Source organism: Erpetoichthys calabaricus, chromosome 7 (assembly GCF_900747795.2).
Source record: "Erpetoichthys calabaricus chromosome 7, fErpCal1.3, whole genome shotgun sequence".
NCBI lineage: Eukaryota > Metazoa > Chordata > Cladistia > Polypteriformes > Polypteridae > Erpetoichthys > Erpetoichthys calabaricus.
In genome coordinates, this window is record NC_041400.2 from 79,034,570 (window position 1) to 79,058,196 (window position 23,627).

At 39.7% G+C, this 23,627-nt stretch overlaps 1 protein-coding gene across 1 annotated transcript in view; it reads left to right on the forward strand.

Moving 5' to 3' along the window:
- LOC127528848 (uncharacterized) overlaps window positions 1-23,627 on the forward strand; it is a 199,433-nt gene that overhangs the window by 12,413 nt on the left and 163,393 nt on the right. The window contains exon 2 of the mRNA XM_051930123.1: window positions 3,838-3,968. Within this exon, the coding sequence (XP_051786083.1) occupies window positions 3,838-3,968 (131 nt within the window). The remainder of the gene's footprint in view (window positions 1-3,837; window positions 3,969-23,627) is intronic.

Below are 23,627 nucleotides of genomic sequence, written 5' to 3' on the forward strand. Positions count from 1 at the left end.
CAATATTCTAATTTTCCGAGATACTGAATTTGGGACTTTCATTAGTTGTCAGTTATAATCATCAACATTAAAAGAAATAAACATTTGAAATACATCAGTCTGTGTGTAATGAATGAATCTAATATACAAGTTTCACTTTTTGAATGGAATTACTGACATAAATCAACTTTGTCATGATATTCTAATTTTATGACCAGCACCTGTACTCTAGTGCCACTTTATCATTTTTGTAACATGGAGACCAAAATTATTGACAATACTCTAACTGACCATCCATTTCAATACACAATGGGAGGTTTGGAATACACAACGAGAAGTCTGAAAATCAAGTGTACACCTTATGAGAAGGATTTAGGAGTCGTAGTGGACTCTATGCTATCAACGTCCAGTGTTCAGAAGCCATTAAGAAGATAATTGGAATGTTAGGTTATATAGCACGATTTGTGGAGTACAAGTCCAAGGAGGTTATGCTCAAGCTTTATAATGCACTGGTGAGGCCTCATCTGGAGTACTGTGTGTAGTTTTGGTCTCCAGGCTACTAAAAAGAGTTTATTTAGAACATGGGCACACGGTTGTAAACATGTTAAGGATAATTTTCGTACAAACAATAGGACGTTTTTCTTTACATGCTAAAGTTCTAATGTTCTAATCTGAGGTGTTCTACTGCTTTGTATAATATAAACATAACCTCCTTAGACACACACTTTACACATCCTAGTGGCTTGCTTACATTATATTTATATTATATATCATTTACTACTAATTGTAACCCCTAAAACAAAAGGTTGAGGTAAATTAAACACAAAATGAATGCCAAAGGTATGAAATGCTACATCAAAAGGTATTATACAGTCCAATATGTGACTAGGAAAAGCATCTCTCGTTTGTTAAAAGAAGCAAGTCACTTATACATAAGCAATTAATATTTTCTGTGAAAAATGCCCTTCAGGTGAGACTTGCTGTTATAGGATGGTAGAAAAAAAATGACATGACAGTCCCACCTATCTTAAATTGTTGCAGTGCTTGCAGAAGACATCCTAAATGTTTTCATGGCTCCTCATTGAATAGTGTCATTCTCCCTTACCAGAATGTTAAAGCAACATTGTCTCCCTTGCTGACTCTTTAAAAGAGTTGCAAATATAATTTTTAAATCTGATAACAGTGCCTCCTAAATAGTGCACAACTGAGTAAACCTCATATATAAGAGTCTTTTTTTTGTTTTAAGCTTTAGATAAATCAAAATTCTGATCCTATCAAATCAGTGCATGAGGAATGTCTAATTTAACAATGATTTAAAAAAGTAATAGACTAATAACTTGGTTAAATGTTTAGAACAGACAAATAAGAAATCCATTTTATAAATTAAACTTAATTTGCTGCTGTAAAGCACACTTCTACTTAAAAGACTACTGTGAAAAACATTACTACAAATGCAGCATGGTTAAAACACGAATTCTCCATATATTACTGAAGGTTCTCAATTGTTCAAAGTTGACAAATACCTAAAAAACATCTTGCTTACTCAAGAAGAAAAAAAAAATAAAAGCAAGATTATTATTTTTTTTTCAATCAGTACTTTGACTAAGCCCCTCAAGAACATTGGCTTGTTTACTTAAGATCCACTGTAATGTTTTGCCCTGTGCTTGGGATAATAATGATCCTTCTGAGATCTGCAAATATTTTCCAGATATTTTTATTAGTAGACTTAAAGAAGCTATGTCCATTTTTCCTTCATCTCAACTTGTCCAGCACCCTCTGATGGGAAGCTCCCAAACAGCATGATATAGCTGCTACTATGCTTCACTTTCATAGTACCTTTTGGAATGTGGGACTGTGACAGTTTGGGTCAGCTCTCTAGTTGCTTCCAGGTGCCTCTTAAACCCAGAACTGTTGATAACATACCTGCCATGCAAATGAGGACACAGTCAGTGAGTTAGGGTTGGTGCAAAGTGTCACAGTGCTTTTATTAAAAAACAAAACAGCGTCCAACAGTACAGTGTCTCACTTAAAGTTTATATTTACATTTACATTTACATCATTTAGCAGGCGCTCTTATCCAGAGCGACTTACAGCAAGTTAATAAATAATCCATAAAATAACGAGCAAGGTGGGGGATAAAATCAATAAATAATCCAGTACTAAAGAGTTTAAAATACAGGTAGACGCTTCATTTAAAAAATATAAGCCCCAGTGCTGCTTTCTAAAATCTAGAATCTCAGCTTATCCCATCAGGACCTTTTGAAGCAAGAGGAGATGTCTAGGCGCAGTCCCCCTTTAATCCTGGGTTTGGGTTCCGAACGCTACTCCCTCAGTGCCTGTAGGACTCCCCTCTGAATCTGACTCATGTCTCCCTCAGCCAGTCCTTCAGCATCTACCTGGGAGACATGGCACGATGGGACTGATCATATTCCTCTTCACTGCTCAATAGAAGCACCCTTTCTCCAGTCCCACTCTTGATCATAGGCCTTCCGCACACTCCTGACCACTTGTTTCCTTTTCTTCCTGGCACGGGCTCCTCACAATCCTGCCTCTTTCTTCCTATTTCCAGTCCTCCTTTAACCTCTGATCTCTACTGCCATGCCTGTTCCTCCCCTGCAGAATCTCTTTATAGAGCCAGTTGGGTGCAGGTGCTGTCCTCCACCTGCTCTGGAGGTGTGAATGAAGCCCATTGACTGACTCACTTGCATTTTCATGTGAATACATGATCAGCCAAGCGCCCCAGTCAACTTCTTAGTGGTACATGTATGCTCACACGTGCACCTGCACCTGCTTAAAGCCTGCATGCTCTTGGACACCCGGTTATTTATTTAAAATTTGGAACACCACAAATCTCCATCATCTCAGGGATGTGGTATATTGGCTTCCACACTGCATTGCCTCACAAATCACTTTCAGTTCAGATGCTGAATTTAGACAGATATCCTTCCCTCATAAATTATGTTGAACTTGTCCTTCCCTCATAAATTATGTTGAACTTGCAAAATTACGATAAAAATATGCTGAAACATTATGTGCAGGTATTATTTGTAATCTAGCAGCATCTGAAATATTTAAAGGATCAAAGCATCTGGCTACTTTTATCCTAGACTCTGTAGTGATGAAAGGCATCAAAAGCATTGGCTCTTAAGTTCAGTCATGGGGTCCATTGCAGCTGCAGGTATTTATTTTTGTTACTTAATGATCATTTTCCATTTATTTTATCTTGGTTTTAATGTTTTTCATCATCATCATCGTGATTTTCATTTACCATGTGTTCTGATTCACACTAGTTAATATATGAGCATGCTAGTGCATATCACCATGAATTAGTTGAAATCCTTTAAGTGTCTGGCGTTGTTTGCCCTGGGAATGATCAAACCCCAAGAATATCAATGTATCTAAATTTCTTAGAAATGTAGTGCTTTTCTGAGTACAGAATGTGTGAAGAAAACAAATACCAGCTAATTAAAAAAACCTGCAGCTATAGTGGTAACAAAATGTTGTGTTTAGCTCTGACTACTTTATCTTTAAAATCATGAAGTCAATCTGAGACAGCTGCACTTTAAGCTTTAAGATTTCAATCACTATGTTAAGACATTCTATTTAAAAAGAAATTGTTTTCCCAAGCCTGCAATTCCAACAGCTTTAATTATCTGTATTTTTAAATTGCATATTAAAATCAGCTGCTTTTGACAGATTATTATTTTGACATATAATTTATTAGGATTAGCTGAAATTAAACTTGTCAGTCCCTTAGCATGATACAATGCCATTCTAATCACACCACTACACCAGGAGTAGAAAAGGATAATTGAAAAAATATCTTAAGCACATGACAATCTTTGCTTTTTCCTTCAGAGTATGGAGCAAAATCCATGCTTGCAAGATGAGGATTATGATAAGTTGCAAGTTAAAGAAAAATGCAGTAGTTTAGAGATATGTGTGGACCTGAAGAGAGCATTGACACAGAAAGAAGAATTCATACAAAGGTATTATATTTTTAAATTACTCTGAATACTACAAAATGCATATGCATAATGATTTAATTTTTTATAAAATTGACAATAGCATTGGGAAAATTGTAGCCACTTAAAAATCGTATTACTAATGATTTAATATGGCAGAAACCTATGGGGCCACAGTTTTACTTAGTTTCATAAAACTAAATACAGCAACAGAAATCATTTAATGATTTCCAGTCACGTTTTATTGCCCTTAATGATTTGATACTTTAAGTTTTTAAAGAGTTAAGAGAGGGTCTTGTTTGTTTAGAATCAGTAATATTAAATAATTTATGAAAGCAAATAAACCTTGCTGACAGAATGTATTTATTTTATTGGCATATTGTATAAAATCTTCAGAATTGTGTTTTCTGAAACTATGTTTGTCAGCAGGTGTTTCTGTCACTTCAGAGAACTTGGATCCTTTTTAGATTGCTGTCTCTCTGTCAGACACTGTGGAATCCTCCCGCAGTTAAGTGACATACTGTTAGATTAGTAGTTAGATTTTTAATTTGCCCTAGTGTGAGTGAGCATTGGTGCATTCATGAGTGTACCTGGCAATAGATTGCTTCTATCTTGAACATGTCTCTGTCAGGATAGGTTCTAGTTCACTGTGACTTCATACTGGAAACACAAGCTGAGAAACTGAGTTGATAGCTGGAAGAGCTTCATAATTTTTGTATCTATAGTAGTTTGCAACTAACCAATAAAAACATAAATAGCTAAACTAATGGAAAGTAACTGGCTAACTGATGTAGTCATCTTCTACCATTGCCGTATGAATTGTCAAAAATGAACTATTTTGCTTGGTATTACGTCCGATTTCTAATTCACCTCGTTCTTTAACATCTCCATTTTTAGCAATAATTAACTTGGTGTCCAGACCAGATAGCTCTTTCAAAGTGTGCCCCCTATGTAAATTACATCTTTTTTTCTCAAATATTCGTACAGTGCTGTTTCAGTTTTATGATGTGCGAATGGTCTTTATGTGACACTTTCAAAATTTGCAGTGTGATTTTAATGTACTGGTAGGAGTGTCCAATGGCTTCTGCCAACAGACATATTTTCAACGGAACATATTGTAAAAGGATTCACACATCACATGAAAAGATTTGGGGGTAGCCAACCATATACATGAAATAGGCTGCCAAAAATGAAGGTTTGGTACAACAACTGAAAAGGTCTTGACAGACATCAACCCAAAACAGTTCAAACAGAGAGACATGGCAGTTTTAATGTCGGGCAGGGGAAATGATGTCATCAGGCCCGGAAACAGCAGTGACGTCATCGAGTTCAGGCAGCATTTCCCATGGTTGGTCTGGAGATGAAAAAGAGGAAAGATGAGTGCACTCTGCCACCCCATGATCTGGCATGGAATTATTCCTTTCTGAGCAGTTCAGTTGCCTCCCATGTGCACGTGTGTGACAATATAGAATTACTAGGTGGCTCTGCCCCCTGCTCGCTTTGCTCGCCCACCCCCGGATTTGATTTACTGTATATACAATTTAAAGAGATTGTTATTTTCATGGGAATTGTTACATATGCATTATTTTCACTTTTACTTTAAAACTTTTATAAAAACAATACTTGTCCTTTATTTTTGGCCCTGGGTGTGGTTAAATCTCTTTCTTGCAGGGCGTATAACAAAGGGGTTGCAGCTGAACGCATGCTAAGGAGATGCCGTCGGATCATCTGCTGTCTTTCTGCTGCTGGCGAGCTGCATGTTCTGCTCATCTTGCTGCCCGATCATTTCAAAGCCTGTACAGCAGCTGTCCTTTTGCCACTTCATGTCTCTTCCACTTGCATTGTGAAGGAGGGGTAGGGAGCGCTGAACATACGCTAAGGAGAAGCAGTGGGATCATCTGCTGGCTTGTTGCTGCTTGCGAGCTGCCTGTTCTGCTTGTCGCGCTGGCCAATCATTTCAAAGCCTGCACAGCAGCTGTCCTTTTGCCACTTCGCGTCTCGCGTCTCTTTGCATTGTTTGGGGGGGGGGGGGGGGGGGGAGGGGGGCTGAGCGCATGCAAGGAGAAGCGGTCGGATCATCTGCTGGCTTTCTGCTGCTGGTGAGCTGCGTGTTTTGCTTGTTGCGTGTCATTGTTTTAAGAGCTGGGAGCAAGTTAAAGTGTCTCTTGCGGGACTTCAAATTGTCTTCAGAGAAGATCACGTTTCGTCCCCCTAGTCTCCCTTCCAAAGATTTTTTTTAGAATAGAGAGATATAATTATATTGAGGTATTGGTAAACCTTCACTCAGCCCACCTACTCCTCTCACTCCTTCACAGTGGCCCTTTGCTCCCCGAAAGCAAATTCAGGTTGATATTTATTTATATGCCTTATCCCATGCAGGATATCTCTTCGTTGGATATGATCTGCATTCAAAGTGGCCAAAAGCCCTCCCTGTTTCAACTCTTTAACAACCCAATTCATCATTAGAGGCGTGGATTATCTTTTTGCCTAGTAGGCCCTGCAAGATATTATGACTACTGATAATGGACTACAGTTCATTTCAGCTGAATTTAGTCACTACTTGGCAGGCAAAGCCATTAAGGACATTAGAAGAAATTAGAACAAATCAAGTGGTGGAGATAAACACCCCAACTGTACCATAAAAAAGGAATTCAGAGACCCCTGCATAGGAAAATTGAAACCATCCATATGTTGCTTTTTTCTGTTTATTTGCATTTAGAGTTGAAGAGAACACATCAAAGGAGCAACAAGTTGATCACAGCCAAATTTAGGTATCAGGCACTTTACGAGTCCTTATATACATCCATCACACCCATATACAGTATATGGAAAAGTACTGAACTTAGCCTTAGGTAACCATGTACATGACATTCTCTTTCTACTGAAACAAGATTTCACATCATTACAGAGGGTGGTGGTTACAGAATATTCTAAAAACATGACAATAGATAAATGCAGTTATGTACTGTGGCACATATTATGGTCATATAAACAACAGAGAAACTCTGACTCATTCACGGCTGTAACCTTAAAGAGCATGAGCAAGTGTATAGGTGCTCCTCAATAAATTAGAATATACAATACAATACAATACAGTTTATTTTTGTATAGCCCAAAATCACACAGGAAGTGCCGCAATGGGCTTTAACAGGCCCTGCCTCTTGACAGACCCCCAGCCTTGACTCTCTAAGAAGACAAGGAAAAACTCCCAAAAAAACCTAATAGGGAAAAATGGAAGAAACCTTGGGAAAGGCAGTTCAAAGAGAGACCCCTTTCCAGGTAGGTTGGGCGTGCAGTGGGTGTCAAAAGAAGGGGGTCAATACAATACAATGCAGTACACAGAACAGAACAATTTCTCAATATAGTAAGAAATAAAAAACATAAAAATATAAATATCATTGAAAAGTTAATTTATTTCAGTAATTCAATTCAAAAAGTGAAACTCATATATTATATAGATTCATTACACACAGAGTGATAGATTTCAAGCATTTATTCCTTTACATTTTGCTGGTTTTTTGTCCAAAAGGAATTGGAGAGTCTTCCATCTCCAGGCAGACATGCAGCCTTGGTGGCATGCTGGAACTGTCAAACAGGGAAAGAGAGGTGGAGGGAAACATCAGGAATGTGGGTATAGCATTGAGTGCCCATAACTGTGCCACAGTTATTTGCCTGCAACATGTCCAAAGCCATTCCAGTGGCTTGAATCAATTTTGTGGGCAGACAGTGTGGTATAGCGGTTATGACTTTGGACCTCAAACCCCAAGGTTGTTTGTTCAATTCCAATTACTGACACAATGACCATGAGAAGGTCACTTCATTTGCCTGTGCTCCAATTAGAAAAATCTAAACTAAACATAACCAATTGTACCCCAAGTGTTTTGAGTTTGGGCGGCACAGTGGCGCAGTGGGTAGCACTGCTGCCTCACAGTTAGGAGACCTGGGGTTGCTTCCCGGGTCCTCCCTGCGTGGAGTTTGCATGTTCCTCCGGGTACTCCGGTTTCCTCCCACAGTCCAAAAACATGCAGGTTAGGTGCATTGGCGATTCTAAATTGTCCCAAGTGTGTGCTTGTTGTGTGGGTCTGTGTGTGTGTGTGTGTGTGTGTGTGTGTGTGTGCATCCTGCGGTGGGCTTGCACCCTGCCCTTGGTTTGTTTCCTGCCTTGCACCCTGTGTTGGTTGGGATTGGCTCCAGCAGACCCCTGTGACCCTGCAGTTAGGATATAGCGGGTTGGATAATGGATGGATGGATGTTTTGAGTTTCCTTGGATAAAGGTGTCAACTAGCCAAGTAAAAATTAATTTTTCAACCAGTTCTATTGCAAGGGGTATCTAATTTATCCTCCGTTCATAAGGGATCACTACCAATAGAGATGATGCAGTTCTGTTTCCCTCATCTGTAATGAGAAGATTATAAGGACACATGGGAAATGAGCATGGAACCTTGAAAAATCAAATGTGGTCATCAGGCCTGGATTAAGCCAATCTGATGCCCCTGGCAATGATGTCTTTGTGCTGGTAAAATAACACAAATGTGGGGGAAGAATAATTGGATATCAGAAATGGCATAAAAAAAGAAACACAAATAACAGTGATACCGCAAAAGAAATCAAAACCTAAGGAAAAAACATTTTCCACTTTACAAGCTGCATTATAGCCTCACAATTTCAAAACATTCAAAGGAGGAAGAACATGACAGCTTGCAAAAATTTTCCTCTCTTTAGTTATGATTCCTGTTAAACTTGCTGCTCTCATGATGTGATAATTGTTTTTTTAGTGTGTGAGCTGCCTTTTGTTTCAAAATGTATCTTAAGTTTAACAGCCCATGGTTTAAAAAATGTCCTGGGTGAGGAATCATATGCACAAAACACGCAATAAATAGAGCTAGTCTTCAAATAAGCAAGCATATAAATCATACTTAAAAATAAGCAATAGAAATGTAAATTTAAGCACCCAGAAATACATCTCTCTATTATAAAAGAAAATCTTGAGACAAGACTTTTGCCAAGAGATTTAGTGAAGTCCCACCTTCCTCTCAACCATTTATAAACACGCCCACGGTCCACTCAACTCTCATTCATGTGAATGCTTTTGTCAGATACAGCTCCTGCGCTCTCAGCTCTTAATTTTTATATTTTCCTCATTTTAAGTCGTTTATGAAAAGTCCTCAGTTTCATCCTTTAAAGAAGCTTTTCTGGACAGTATTTTTTGACATATAATCCATTCGTTTCCTTCAATATAGTCCTTTTCTGGACATTAATTTTATATGTTCTAGATGACACGTCAATGACTAAGCGAAGAAGAAAGGGCAGCGCGTCGAAAAGAGGCCCAAAAGCGTTGCAGAGAAAAGAATTCAAAAAAGAACAATAATAATCTTAAAAAGTTCAGACAAAAATTCAGAAAATAAGGAAAGTAATAATCAGCCTGGACCAAGTGGAATTGAAAACCTAGCAGGTCCATGTGGGGTCGGAAATAATACACAAAGAGTAGAAGACAAAGTAGAACGTCGTAAAGAGGTTCAAAAACGTTGGCGCAATACACATGCAGAGCAGGTTACAGATTATGAAAGTACTAAAATTCGAAAGTCTCAAAAAACTGATAGTAAAGATCACATTAGCGTTAACAAACGTAAATTATTACTCGGTGAAATAACGGAACAGCAAAAAGAGATTGAATATATGGACATAGGTGATATGACAGAAGTATGTAGATATTGTTTGGCTTTAAAATTTAAGTCAGAGACTTGTAGGTTGTCTAAGTCGTGCTGCCATCAGGGAAAAGTAGTGTTTCTTACCAATTAAGAGGCGTATTGGCGAGAATTAAAAGATTTGTTGTTTGGTGAAAATGAAATCCACAAACATTACAGGCAAAATATCCGAATCTACAATAATCTGTTTACGTTCACATTCAATGCTCAAAATGTAGATTTACATGATTCTATACCATACACTATGAGAATCTGTGGTCCAGCAACAATTAAAGCTACTACAAGTTTAATTTCAAAGAAACCACAATTCGGTCAGGTTTATATTTATGATCACGGAGAAGTGATGCAACATAGAATCAAAAGAGTTAAATGATAAGAAATTCTATAGCCAATAATGGATACCAATCCATACGTACAAAAGTATTGCACTTTACACGAAATTTATCTGCAAAACAAGGACAAAGAAGTTTTCTTGTATTTCTATATGAATCCAAAAGATCACTGTGACATTTATAATAAACCAACATGTGACGAATTGTCAGCGATAATTTCGAAAGATGGAGATATCAAAGACAGAATTGATATTCATGTTTATCCAAAAGCACAGCACAATTCGTAGTTTCTGTCTAATAATTTGCCTCATTCAGATTCTTTACTCTTTCCTTTGCTTTGTATTTGTGTGTTAATTTCAAAGCCAAACAGAACGAAAACATATAACTCAATGAATACCTCTAACGCAACATGAAACATAATTTTAATTCAATCTATTACGTTTTACTATTTTTAACTATGGTTAATTACTCGCTGTAATGTAAAATAGTTCTATTATGCATATGTAACAGTTCCCATTGTAAACCTGCAGTACTTCTGGGACAGCTGAAGAAGGCGTTTGACCCGGAGATGGAATACTTTCGGGTCATGGACTTTAAAAAGGATTGTGGGAAGCCCAGCAGTTGAGCTGGAGTTGAGTGGTAGAGTGACGGAGCTGCTGGGAGTGGAGGATTGATTATTGATTTATTATTGTGAATTGTGGAGTGTACGGTGCTTTGTGCACTGATATTGAAGAATATTATTAAAGAAATTATTCTTGGTGTTTTAAACGTGTGTCCTGGACGTCTGTCTGGGGGGGTTCAACGGGGCAACAGTGCCTCTAGCATCCACAATTGGTGTAGTCGGCAGGATTCTAGCCGTCGGTTGGGTCAGAAAACCTTTAAAATTAACGTGGACAGAACCCCCAGTCAGCGACACACAAAACTGCCAAACCCGTTTTGACAGTTCGTCATGGGGAAAAAGAAGATGACTAAACCGACCGACAGTGCTGAGTGCTGATGCAAGACAGCCCCTGCGTCCATAAGGAGCAATGGAGCAACGCCGTCATACGGGAGGACATTTTTCCAGGTGCCGATAACAAAGACGAGGTATGTGCCGGGGGAGGGATTGAAAACATATTTAAAATAACCCATTTTGTCCCCTGCTCATACCTCGTAGACGGCGCGCACCCGAAGGTCGTAATTAAAATGGCAAGTCATCCCAAAGACAGTTGTGCACTATCCGAGGGGAACAAAAGCACGGAAGACTTCCGCATGAGGTCGGACAGCCTAGGACACGTGACCAGCCCTGATGCATCACGGGAAGGAGAAGGTCAACTGCGGTCTGTAGGCTGGAGTCAAGACCCATTGATGGACGCGGTTTTCACGAAAAGGGAGGGGAAGGCGGAAGAAGCGTTGCATGCCATAATTAAAGGTAAGGAGTTTCAGGGAGTGATCGATCGATACGCCGAAAAATTGAATCAGACAGATTACGGTCGGCTCGAAACCAGTCTCCGGAACTCCAAATCCCAAAAGGCCGTGTGAGACCCAACTGCGCAGGCGCAGGAGAAGCCTGTCGGCTCACAGCTGGATGGCGGGGTTTTTGAAAGCATGAGCTTGCCTCCAGCTGATCAAGAAATGGATTTTAATGTGCGGGATCTTGAAAAACGAATACAGCCTGTCCAAAGCTTTTTACAGATCATCACCTCAATTAAAAAAGTAATCGAGGAATTGGGAGCAACAGCCGAGGCACCTCTAAGGCGTGTGGAGGAATATTTACGCCGCTGCGGATGGAAGCTTCCACAGATGACTGATTCGGCGGTACAGGTGAGCGTATCCGGTACCGTACATGAAGTAGGGACTCAGATTACAAGGGCAGCGTGAGTTTCTAGTATCGGCTGCCAAGTAATCTTAAGTCCCACGATTGATGTAGGCGTGATGACCAAGTGTTCGGTGGAAGGAGAGGGGCCGTCAGAGCAAGGAGATAGTGCTGGCTTACGAGTGGTCCTGAGCCTTAAGACATCGACATCGGTCTCACTTAAAACAAAAGGGGTGCAGACAGTAAAGGGTCTCTCTCTTATTCATAGGGAGACCCAAACTGTAAGCAAGCACCAGAAAGAAAAGGAGATCCCGCAGGTAAAACAGTGGAGGGGACACTATCTGCATGGGCGGGGAGATAGTCCACCCCCAGCTGGACAAAAGGCAATGTAGAAGTTACCAGCCTGCTTCCAGTCCCGCAGGACATTACTAAACAGGAGGAGGCTATGTTATGAATGTTATAGGCCGGGCCATTTATGGCGAAACTGTCCAGGGAGAACCGGGGAGGTTGTTAAAGGGAAACAGAACTGCCACGTCTCCCCGTTGTTCTCCTGCTCTTATTTTACAGGAAGAAGCCATGGTCCATTCAGGGCAGACAGTCCCTCCCAGAGAAGGACTACCCTAGCGGGGCTGACCGCCTCGCATTATGATTCTCAGCTGGGGGAGGAGTACTGTCATGGACAGCTGGCATTTCAGGCCGGCCGGGATGTCCCTCAACTAAAGAAACCAACCTTTTCAGGGCACTACATCCTCCGGGACGTTAAGATGGCAGCTCCCCTGGATGGAAATGGTTCCTCGGATTCCCGCAGGGCAGTATATGACATGGAGTCCGTCTCTTTAGCCCTGTTGGGTGCCGTGGGTGCCACCAGGGGGAGCTCATCAAGAACCAGGGGAATATTACCATGACAATTAACCCGGGAGTACGTAGGAGTCACGAGGACGGAAACCCGCAGTACTTCCGGGACAGCTGAAGAAGGTGTTTGACCCAGAGATGGAATACTTCCAGGTTATGGACTTTAAATAGGATTGTGGGAAATCCAGCAGTTGAGCTGGAGTTGAGTGGTAGTGTGACGGAGCTGCTGGAAGTGGAGGATTGATTATTGATTTATTATTGTGAATTGTGGAGTGTGCGGTGCTTTGTGCACTGATATTGAAGAATATTATTAAAGAAATTCTTCTTGGTGTTTTAAACGTGTGTCCTGGACGTCTGTCTGGGGGGTTCAACGGAGCAACAGCGCCTCTAAGAGGCGTCCACACCATGAAAATAACAATCTGTTTAAATTGTACATCATACGCGAGTGGCAGAGCCACGAATTGGCTAATGCATAGCACCCGCCCGGGAGTTGGCAAGCGAAGTGAACAATTTTAAAAAGTCATGATTTTTTTTTTTGTTATAGCCATTTAAACCCCTCTCACTCTCTTAGGCCCCTGGGCTTAAACCCAAGTAAAGCCATTCATTGATCTGGCCCTGGGTAGGACATGGGCCAGGCAAGATATCTTTTTAACCAGATTGTAGCTCCTTCTCAAGAAGCATATTCAAGGGCATATAGCAGAAGATGTAGCTGGTAACAATTGTTAGCCACAAAAATATCTGGATCCGAAGTCTGTAGAATTTCATCTAGAAACCTTGATCATCAGGCAGTTTTGGCCTTAGCTGGTAGCAGTTCTTGAATATGGACTGATAAGTAAGAGCATTTTCTATGGTGTTGGAAGAACAGTATTCTCTACAGGAAGCCTTTGAGCTTTAACTTGTTCTTGATCCTGGATATTGGTAAGGGACTCAAAAGCACAAGTACGAATCACCTAAGCTTTAGAAAAAAAGTCTTACAGTCAAACGAGGCCAAGATCAGGCTTTCAGTCCAAATTAAAAAATATGTCTAGCACAATTTTAACACTCTCCATTCCCAAAAAACCACAATCTCTGCAGTAAGGTATGGTCACAGCATCATGATGTAGTATAGTGGCATATCTACATCAGGGACAGGTGGGACAGTTCCCAGCAGATAGTAATGGTTTGTAAAAAGTCATTTCAATAACTTAAAGTATTGTTAAAATGTTTACTTGCAAACTCAATTTAGTATTCATAATAATTTTTCCTAATTTCTTTAATATTTCTAATGCAATTTTTCTATCTACGATAATATTTTTTTTTTGAGACTGAGAAATGATCTTTCTGCCTGGCGTTGCTATCCTTTTCCTGTTTGTTTCCTGGCAGGCCACTTGACCCAACAATGTTTCGGTATGCCTTTTCTCATGTTCAAAAAAGTAGCCTGAACGTTTTAATTCTGTCTTGAAGATTGAAAAATTCAGCCCGTTCAACTGACCATTCTTTGTATTTTCCATGTTGCAATGTAAAGACTGCATGGGATTTGTCATCATCAACATTACCATAAATCATGATGATTATTAAAGTACACCATGAATTAGCACTGTGCACATTGAGCAAACACTGGAAATTCCATGACTGGAATCACATCAGTCTGGTGAATTGGTAATCATCCAAGAAAGAAATAAAAAAAATTAACCATGGGTGGTTTAAGAGGAAAACCTGCTTAACCAGTAGCATCTCAAAAAAAGGTTTCTTCTTTTTTACATGCTTTCTTTCTGGAGGAACCCCTGTCTACTGTGTGTTGAATTAATTTTTAACCAGTAATAAATGATAGCAATGAATACATTTGCCTTGAGCATTCATAGTTTTCATACTCTTTCTCTGTACGTTTAGCATTCATTTGCTCAGAGGTTGATGCGCTTGCTGCTTCCTGAACAGCTCTTCTTTTCTCCACCCTAGCGGCCCACTTCTTCTCTTCTTTCGTCTGCATCTTTTTGCATTAAAATGGATTAAGTCAGTGTTTGCTGCAATTACTTAGTCTGTTTTCTTTAATTTTTCACTTAAGCTGGCACTTAAGTTTTCTGCCTCAAGAATGATTTAAGATATGAAGAGGTAAGGGAAGTGACGGTGAAGGTGGTAGAGATGAGAACGGTGCCCTGCTGGCCACTGCTGAGAGTTGATTCTACAATAAAATAAAATAAAAATAAAAAGAGGAATACGTTGGAGGTCAATCATCACCCTGAAAGCGGATAGTAGACGTCACAATAGGTCAAAACGGTTTGGAGGTTACAGGTGATTTAAAATCCTGGACAGACAAAAGAACAGCCACGGTAGCATAGTATATATAAAGGTACTGTCCAATGGGCCTTTGAGCAAGGCCCTTAGTCTGCAATTGCTCTGTCCTGAGGATAATGTTAACCTGCATCCAGCCCAACAAGCAGATCCTTAAAAATTGCAGGATAAACTTGGGGGTTGGTGGCAGGATTGGCACTGCAACCACTGTAGAAATAACCTCAAACTGTTCCACTCCATTCGAATTAGTGTGGTGCTGAGGTGTCACCCATTGTACAGCTACGCTTGGGTCCTAATTTGGTATCCTGAGGTGGTTCGTCATGTGGTGGGTGCAGCAACGCACTGTTATCACTGCATGATACAAACCTCCTCCATTGGGGGTTTATACTGTATGATAAAATGATATGTTCATAGATTTTCATTTTATGTAAAATGATTTTTTTTTACTGCTGGTATTGGTATTGGTAGTCTAACATATTCTGAAATGTCTTCCACAGCTCCTTCTATATACAGTAGCTCCTATGATCTTTTCTGCATTTATAGTGTGCACTCCTGGTAAAATTTTTATTTGAATTTGCTCCACTATATATGTTCTTGTTTAAAATGTTATCTGTCTATTATAAAAGAAAATCTCGAGATGAGACTATTGCCAAGAGATTTTTTCAAGTCCCATCCTCCCTTCAACCATTTATAGCTAACAGCCCACGCCCACGGTCCTCTCACCTCTCATTTGTGTGAATGCTTTTGTCAGACACAGTTCCTGCGCTCTCAACTCTCATAAATTTTTACGTTTTCCTCACTTTAAGGTCCCAATAAAAGAAGACTCATTATGTCCAAACCTTATTGAAGAATTTCATCCTGAAGGGTTATCAACAGAAGAAATGAGTAAACGGGCAATCTTAGCAAAGAGAAACTATGAAGTCAAATGAATTAATGTGAAAATTGTCGAACGGTTACACGGCAAATTGGTTAAACGCGTATCAATAGACTATGCTGAAACAGTTGGTGGTGATAGTGCTGAAGATGAAATCATCAACTTACAGTATCTGTAAAATATCTACAACCGTTAACGCCATCCGGTCTTCCACCAGCCGAATTACTGTTGAAAGAAGGATGTATCATAATGTTACTGCATAATTTATGCATGAGTGATAGGCTATGCAACAGGACAAGATTGGTTGAATTCAAAATTGGTTGAACAATTCTGAACATGTAAAATTTTAACTGGAGACAAAAAAGGTAATGTAGTACATCTTCTGTGGATAACATTAGACACCAAAGGAGATCTTGATATGCTATTCGTATTAAAATGTTTACAGTTTCCTGTTAGAATAGCTTTTGCTATGACAATTAACAAATCACAGGGACAAACATTTGAAAAAGTTGATTTATTTATTAAAGAGAAAGAAACAATATTCACTCACGGGCAGTTATACGTTGCATTGTCACGATGTAACTCCAAACATGGAATCAAAATTCAGTGCGATATTGACAAAAAGTTAATTCCAAATACTGTTTTTACTGAAGTTTTACAGTAAAAGTGCAAGTTTAAAAAGTATTTTTGTGTTAATTTCAAAGCCAAACAGAACAAAAATGTATAATGCAGCGAATACCTCTAACGCAACATGAAACATAATTATCTTACGATTTATTACATTTTGCTATTTTTTACTATGGTTAATTACTTGCTGTAATGCAAAATAGTTAGGTCTATTATGCATATGGGATGGCACGGTGGCATAGTGGTAGCGCTGCTGCCTCGCAGTAAGGAGACCTGGGTTTGCTTCCCGGGTCCTCCCTGTGTGGAGTTTGCATGTTCTCCCAGTGTCTGCATGGGTTTCCTCTGGGTGCTCTGGTTTCCTCCCACAGTCCAATGACATGCAGGTTAGGTGCATTGGTGCTTGGTGTGTGTGTGTGTGCCCTGTGGTGGGCTGGGACCCTGCCTGGAATTTGTTCCTGCCTTGCGCCCTGTGTTGGCTGGGATTGGCTCCAGCAGACCCCCATGACCCTGTGTTAGGATATAGCGCATTGGATAATGGATGGATGGATATTATGCATATGCAACAATTCCCATGAAAATAACAATCTGTTTAAATTGTACATCTGCTTCCCCATATGCAAGTGGGAAAAAACCTTGTCTGTTGCTTGCACATTGACACTGTAGATTTTCCCTCACACTGCTCACTTGTGGAAAAAGACAAAGAAAACAATTTAAACTTACCGACTCTGTGAGTTAATCCAAGAAAGGATGCTTCCTGAGACTCACCAGCAACCACGTACCCATGCCATTGGATTTAATTAGGATCTCAAAAAATTTGTAAGTTCGGTCCTTTTTTTAAATTTTTGATCATCTCTCTCTTCCCCATCCTCTCTTTCACACACTCATACACTTCCTCTGCACAACTTATTTTATTGTGACTTGGATGGCTTCTTAGAATGCCTCTGCCAATGCAAGACAACTAACCCTATCAGAATCTTTATGCCAGTAACTCCACTGATCAAGCTCATGTTTATGTTACAAAAGTCTGAAAACATAATTGGAAAATTCTGGGTTGACCTCACAGAATTTTCATGCAAGAAACAGCACTGATGTAGTAATGTTTATCATCAGAATGATTTTTTTAGGGTTGGAAGAAAAACTAAACTAGAAAGTATTGCAAGGGAGCATATTTCAGACTGTAAGTTAAGAAGCCAGAGAAAAAATCAGCAGGTGATCTGAAACACAGAGTCAAGAACTGAAAACTGCTGAAGAATAAAAATGTGAAAATAGCTTAACATAACCACCATTTTTTATGAGGAAAACAGAGAATTCTTAACAGAATAGCTCAGTTGTAGAAACAGACTGTCAGACAGCCTTCTATGGGGATCTCTGGATTCACAGCCCAGCACCCATTTGTCCTGGCAGTGAGCTTTGACTGGAACATATCACTCTATGTATACAGGAAAGTATAGAAATTTAAAATCAAAGCAGTATTTTTTTTTAAAACACAGTAAAAGCAAATGAAACAATTGATAGAAAATGTAAATGAATAATAGTAAATTCTGAATGTCAAGCCCTAATAAAAATGCACTTACTTAAAAATGCAAAAACTTAATGAGGAGTAGCAAGCATCTGTGTCAGAGGAGGAGTGTCATTTTAGACGGCTTTTAGATTCAACTGTCGGGCTAATTCATGCATTGTTTATGTGATGTCCAGGTGAATGGTGTTTCTCTGATGGAATGGATTTTCTCTCACTGATGGCATGAAGTCTCCCTTTTATTCATTGGGGTGTGAAATAGCAGGTCCTCAGCTCTGAAAGAATGGCCAGGTTTTCAAATAATCCATTGACTGTGTCAGTCTCCATGGGTGAGCTCGCACAGCTGCGGGGAGTTGATGAGGTAATTGGGATGAGTCGCACCTGCACATGAGGGTGCGATCTTTCTTAATTGCTTCATTGGCTTCCTGTATAAGTACAGGCCGCCACAGAAAGGGAGAGAAAAAAAGTACAAAAAGAAATGCAAGAGGCAGAGCGAGAGTGCGGCATTGGTGCAATGAGAAAGGGAGAGAACGAACCAGCCAGTCGGCTAGAGGCAGAGTCAGAGGGAGAGGGAGGGAGAGGGAGAGAGAGAGAGAGAGAGATCAGCTCTCGAGGGACAGACCGTACCCACTGATTGTTGAGGAGTGGGTACGATCAAGGTATTGTCCTTTTCTGGAATCCAATGGATGACTGCGTGTGCAAGAAAGAGGGCGAGAGGACAACCGACCCCGAGCGGTCTGGCAGATGCCGACGGAGGCAGCCAAGGCAGGGGTTGGTAGTGAGAGGACCGTGGCTGCTGAAGTCTCTGCCAGCTGTGTGAGCCATGCGTGAGCTGGGGAGATATGGAAGGAGTTGTGTTTGGCTCATTTTGCCCAATGACTGCTTCTGGTTTATAGTCTTGTTTTAGCCTGGTTTTAAACATTTGGATTTTTCTGTTTTTATGGATTACCTTTGGGGCAGGACTGCACCGGGGGGTTGTGGGGTGGGATCATTATTTATACCAAATGTCCACCTAGGTTTCTGAACCTCATGATACTACACAAAGAAAATTGGCTAAGTACTCTGCTGATGGACAGCTCTGCCTAAAAGTTTTAATCATAAAAGTGTGTTCCCTGGGGTGGTGGGGGGAGAATGATGGTGATTCCCGGAATTTCTCATTTAGCATTTGTCCCAGCACCCACACTAAAAGACATGGCAAGGCACTATCTATCTACTACGCATACCAAAGGAAAAGATCAGCGTGAAATTCTGCAAGAACTACAAGAATAAGTGATTTAAAACACATGCACATTATCAGCAGCTCTGTATCTTTTAAAACCATGTGTTCCTCTATTAGTATACTGCATCTGTCTTGAAATGAGTTTAGTTTGAGAAAAACAAACACCACACATGCAGTGTATCCAGTTGGAGGCACTAGCTCCCTTGTTGAAATAAGTTCTTTTGTAATTGCGGCATGTTACATAACCCGAAACTATATAGTTATAATATAAAAAGGCGATACCCCTCCCTTAGTGATATGGCGGTAAGAAATCACATAGGAGAAAGTAACTTCATAATTTTCATCACTGTTTTGGAAGGATTTTCCGGATCGGATGATGGTATCTTCCTCTTCTAATGCTTGCCTAGCAGTTCTAAATGATCAGCCCCTGTGTTTTAAATCTGGTTTTGTAAGTAGAAAGAAAAGCAGATTTAAAATATTTGCACAGAGCACAGTGACATATTAAACTTATATTCTGATTACATGCAGCAGCCAGTTTCAGTAACGTATCATATATATCCGGTAGCTGTTCAGATGAAATGCTTAAAAAAACACTTTTGTGACCTGCAAATGGAGACATCTCTCCTCATTTCCTTACAAATTTACAGAATTTAAAGAATGCATTGAGCCCTTTCACCCAACCATACATAGTTGAATCAGGTGGGGGAGCCACGTGGCCCTGGCCACGGTCTATTTTTAGCCTATACTGATGTCCCAGTGATTCCAGAGAAACTGGATCCATAAGAAAGTTTGCAATGATCCACCAACACACATATTTAATCTTTATATCTCCTTTCCAACCCAGTGGAAATCCTGACATGAAGACTACAATTCCTATCATGCTTAGTGTCGGATGATTTCATCTACCCCACACTATTTCAGTATGAGCACTGGCGCCCAAGTGTGATGTCATTTTTTATTTCCTAAACCACTTTGTGATAATAATTTCTTTCCATTTCTAGATTACAGCTTTTATCTTACAGCATGTGTGTTTCTCTCATTGTCAGTTGTGTTTTGCCAAATTGCATTTACAAAACATATTTCCCCTCTTTATTATATTTAACATAATCTATGCAGCAACATTCACTCCACTGGCATACACTTGCTTAAGCATGCACTTCATTTTACTGTGTATACCACAACTGACAAAAACTCTGAAATACACAGCCTTTTGTTTTTCAAAAAGCCCACACTATTGTCATCCTGCATATTACAATTGATTTGCAATGCAAATGAACAACCAGTGTTAAGTGCTTTTTGAAGTCAGGAAATACAGACAAGAATTTTTTAATTATGTGATGGACCTAAGCCATTATAAAACAGAGTGGGCCCTGAATTCTTCTACATACTTCATGTAGATGCTAATGTTTAGAATGTGATATAAGCAAACCGATAGAAGACAGCATTTATTAGTGAGTAAATGTATTAATAACTTTTCTTTTGTGACTGGTGGACAGTTATTCAAACCCACTGTATAATAACTCAGTAATAATATTTGGCTTTCATGCCAACTTTCTGCCCACTATTTTACTTTCAACGAATAAACTTTAAATCATAAATAGAACATTTATGAATACTCTACTGTTGTTGAAATCTTATATTAGCCCCTTATTGCAAGGCTGCCAAAGTTAACAATAACAATATAGAGTACCTCATGCTTATATTTAATGATATTCTTACATTGATGCGTATTTATATTTTCCATGCTGTTTTCTTTTTTCAATAAAACACTTTTTTCATTTTGGAATTCCACATTACAGCACATATGAGTGTTTTTTCCATATCCTTTTATTTGTCAGCCATACAAACACATAAGCAGTATTAACAATTCCTTATCTTTGCCATTCATTACATCCTGTATGGTTTCTCCTCAAGGGCATGATGCTTACATGTTCAAAATTCATATTCAACTTTATCATAATGGTGGACTACAACCCGTTCACCTGTCTTTTATTTGAGGTCAGGAGTTCCACAAATTCCACTACTGTTTCATAACTTTATCACTGGCTGCATGTGAAAGTAGATTGAGAGATGAACTGGCTGATCAAGTCCTCTTTAATGCCTTTGCTGTGATCCCTGAGATAACATTAACCCCACGCCGACCTCCCCAAGTTTACTCGCCTCCAGTGAGTTTCTGCTGTCTGTTTTTCATTTGGAGACCTTATTTTTAAATCTTATTTTCAACATAATTTTGTAACTTTCAAAGGGCTCCACCATTTTGAGAGTTTTGTGACAGTTGTGGTAACACATCCCAAAATGATTTGGGAAAGTGCGATGATGTCGTTATCACTGTGACTATTGTAAGTGCCATGGTGGATGGACTAGCATCCTGACTGGGATGGAAGATGATCCTTGCTTGGCCAAGAGGCCTTAAGAGGAGGACAATAAAGTATCTATCTATCTATCTATCTATCTATCTATCTATCTATCTATCTATCTATCTATCTATCTATCTATCTATCTATCTATCTATCTATCTATCTATCTATCTATCTATCTATCTATCTATCTATCTATCTATCCATCCATCCATCCATCCATCCATCCATCCATCCATCCATCCATCCATCCATCCATCCATCCAAGTAAGGTGGCGCATCCTGGCTGGGATTTTTATTAAATAGAATAATACATGAAATGGGAGATTATGAACTGTTCATTCCTCAGCATGACAGAGGACAGTGCTTCTCTGGTTTGTCCCCAAGCTGGATACCCACAGGGTTGCCTGAGACTTGTAGTTTTGAAACATGACCCTGTCTGGGTCTTTGGGTGTCACCAGGGTTTGCTGTTGGGAATAAACATCCCTTGTTTGTGAAGTTTCCATACGAGTTTCCATAAGTTCTTCCAATATGCAAGGCTGTATCTCCAGAATAATTTCTGGGACTATCATAAAAGGGAGTTGTCTTGCTTGAGTAAGAGTCAGGAGGGAGAGGGCAAAACTCAACGAGAGATGCAGAAGGAGATATTGTGTTCATTAGTGTTTGTGGCATGGAATATTGGAAAAAGAAGGTATTGTGAATAAAAAATATTTATTTGCACCGTGAATGGTCTTGGTGTAGCTGTGTCTGGTGGCTTGCTCTAGAGGTCACACAATATAAAAGTCAATTCTTGCAGCTTTAGTTCATCCAATATTGAATTTATTTGTGAACTATGTTCCTTCTTTTTTTGAAATTTTGGGATTAGACTTTTGCTCTGTACTTTGATTTTGTGTTAGCATTTCCAGTTTTGTTGCTTCTGTCTTTTTTCTCTGGTTTTGACCTTTTGCTACATTTTTTACCTTGTCTCTTATCCCTGTCACTCCTTCGGGTAAACATGGATAAAATTTTTACCTACAGAGAATGTAAACACTATTAAAGAGCAGGTGGGGTTATGCCCAGTGCGAAGGGAGTCCTTTTGGAGCTTGGCGAGTTTTGGGAGAGCTTATAAAAAGGTAAGTGTTTTTGTCCATGCAGTTAAATTAATATAGGCGGACTAGTCTTTCAAGAGAGTCCAACTATGACTCTAAGTTGACTAGTTTTCTATTATAACTCTTTCTGTTTCTAATTGTATGCATCATGTGTGTGATTTTGGTATTATTTTACTTTTTTCCCTCTATAAATCTCAGAATTGTGTCTCATAACTTAAGTTCTAAATATGACAATTAAACATTGTCAATAACTACTTGATAATATTATATTTTTCCTGTGTTAAAGTAACTATGGTCTGTTCCATAAAGGAATGATCACCCTTTTTATTCAATCATCCATTTCTTATCTCATTTTAAGCATGCCATGGTTATTAAAACACAATCTGTGTACTGACTGGAAGACCAAGAGTATACAAAAAAGGAGTTGCTGGTTTTATGAAAATGATTTGAATATTAATTTCCAAATGTCTATACTTTGCTCCAATGTCAACATCCTTCCACCTGAATATAATGAGTTTCAAGACGTTGTGAGAGAGGGTGCCCCTAAAATGGAAGGATGGGGGAAGTCAGCTACTTGTCGACACTCCCTCCCCCAAAATGCTAGGGGGCAGCTTCCCTGGAATGTAGCGGTGCCCCGGATTCCTGCAGGACCTCCTGGGACTTGGAATTCAGTTTCACAGCCCTGTTGGGTACTGTGGGTACCGCCAGGGGGAGCTGTCGAAGGATCAGGGGACTCGTGCTTTCCCTATAGCCTGGAAGTACTAGGTGGTCACGAGGACGGAAGCCCCGAAGTACTTCTGGGATGATTAAAAAACTTGAATTCTCCAGCTGACATGGAAGTGCTAGCAAGTCACATGGGAGGAAGAATAGAAGCACTTCCTGGTCAAGAACTATTTAAAGGACTGCTGGGAACCCAGCAAGAGAGCCAGAGTTGGGTGGAGGTGGACAAGGCTTGCTGGGAGGTGTGGAGGAGAATAACAAAGAGAACAGTGATTATTGTGGTGTTATTTAATTGTCTATTGGTGGCTGTGGTGCTTGAATGGCACTGTG